This window comes from Elephantulus edwardii, unplaced genomic scaffold (assembly GCF_000299155.1).
Source record: "Elephantulus edwardii isolate Elephantulus edwardi_28Jun2011 unplaced genomic scaffold, EleEdw1.0 scaffold00061, whole genome shotgun sequence".
Lineage (NCBI taxonomy): Eukaryota > Metazoa > Chordata > Mammalia > Macroscelidea > Macroscelididae > Elephantulus > Elephantulus edwardii.
In genome coordinates, this window is record NW_006399811.1 from 8,748,352 (window position 1) to 8,750,066 (window position 1,715).

The 1,715-nt window shown below is 33.1% G+C and overlaps 1 protein-coding gene across 1 annotated transcript in view; it reads left to right on the forward strand.

The window, feature by feature from the left end:
• Window positions 1–1,715, forward strand: part of AXDND1 (axonemal dynein light chain domain containing 1) — a 245,076-nt gene that overhangs the window by 105,102 nt on the left and 138,259 nt on the right. Inside the window, exon 13 of the mRNA XM_006887769.1 lies at window positions 616–717. Coding sequence (XP_006887831.1) covers window positions 616–717 — 102 coding nt within the window. The remainder of the gene's footprint in view (window positions 1–615; window positions 718–1,715) is intronic.

The following is a 1,715-nucleotide window of genomic DNA, read 5'->3' on the forward strand; positions in this document are numbered from 1 at the left end:
AGGAGCAAAGATTTTATAAATCACTACCTAACTTGGGAGGGACTAGAGAGCATTATGCTAAATGAACTAACTCAGTCCCATAAAGACAAATATTGTTTAAGAGCATTATTGTAGAACATGTATGAAGGATCCAAGGACAGGGGAGCAGAACAGTGAAGATGGGCAGAGGGGTGTGTGTGTGTGTGTGTGTGTGTGTGTGTGTATGCTAATCATAGGGTCGCACAATTAGATGGGTGGAGGGAGAGGTGGCTACAGGAGATGGGAAAGATTGGGTGTAAAAACCAAGGTATATGATCTTTGTAAGTAAACTACTGTAAAATAATATTTTTTAAATATACACGCACACACACATACACATACAGAATGGAGAGGGGTCTTGTGACCAAATTGTTTGACAACTCTTGTTATATAGTATTATTTTGATCTAATTTCAGCTCAGGTAGTTTTATAAGATATTTATGTAGGTTTAAGAAATGTTTATGATTCAGATTAACTCATGGTTTAAGTAAGAGGTACTTGTTGAGTTAATGATTCCATGAAAAATTAACATGTAAATGAAATTTATTTGGGTTTATCAATGTTTTATATTCCTAATTATAGAATATATTTTTATAGGTTATTGTAAGAAATAAAATTATATTGGCTAAAAGAATTTACCTCAATGAAAAAGCCTGGACTAAATACACTAAACATTTCATCATACTGATATCAACAAAGGTAAATTGAGTAACTTAAGGTATGAGGGGAAAATTGTGGGTATTGAGTGTTGAAACTACAAAGTGCTTTTGCTAAATTTTAGATTTTCAGTTGTAGTTTTCTGTTTGAATTTTGTTGTGAGTAGAGTAAAAAGAAAAATTATTCAAATTTTTTAAATTGCAATCAAATTTAAGCAGCTTACCTAACTTTAATAACAATGAAAATATAGAGTCACTATTCTATATTTAAGGCTTAATCTAAAATGAAATAACTTATAAGTAGCTGTGTTTATAGAAAATGTTCTATTTTTGGCCCATTCTATACAAATTTGGGGTAAAATTCAGTGAGCACCATAGAATAAAAAGGAGAGAATGACATTTGGTATGTTGTTGCTGTAAACCATTCCATTTTCTATTTCATTTAACCCATATTGTAGGATATGTTTCATAGTATTTATTTTTTTGTATAATTAAAATTAGTCTCAAATAGACTCTTCCCAAAGTTAAACAGACATTAAATGCCTAAGATTCAGACCTGACATTTGTGGCTTTGTATTTGCTATTCTTGCCTCTGTACCACTCTACTTCTCATGAGAGACCTGTAGGAAAATGAGTTTTATTTTGAAAAGGAAAGAAAATCTTGTCCATACAAATTAGGACTCACTTTGAGGAAAATGGGAATCCCAGAACACATGATAGTGCTAATGTGAAACCTATACTTGGATTAAGAAGCAGTCCTCAGAACAGAAAAAGGAAACCCTGTGTGCTTCATATTCAAGAAAGGAGTGTGTCAGGGATGCATCCTGTCTCTATACCATTTCTATCTATATGCAGAACTGATCATTCAGGAAGCAGGTCTTTTTATGAGTGAAATGTGGCATCAGGATTAGAGGAAGACTCATCAACAGCCTGTGTTGTGCAGATGATACAACATTGCTTGCTGAAACGGAAAAAGACTAAAGTGCTTGCTACAGAAAGTCAAGGACTGCACTCTTCAATATGGATTGATGCTCAACATCA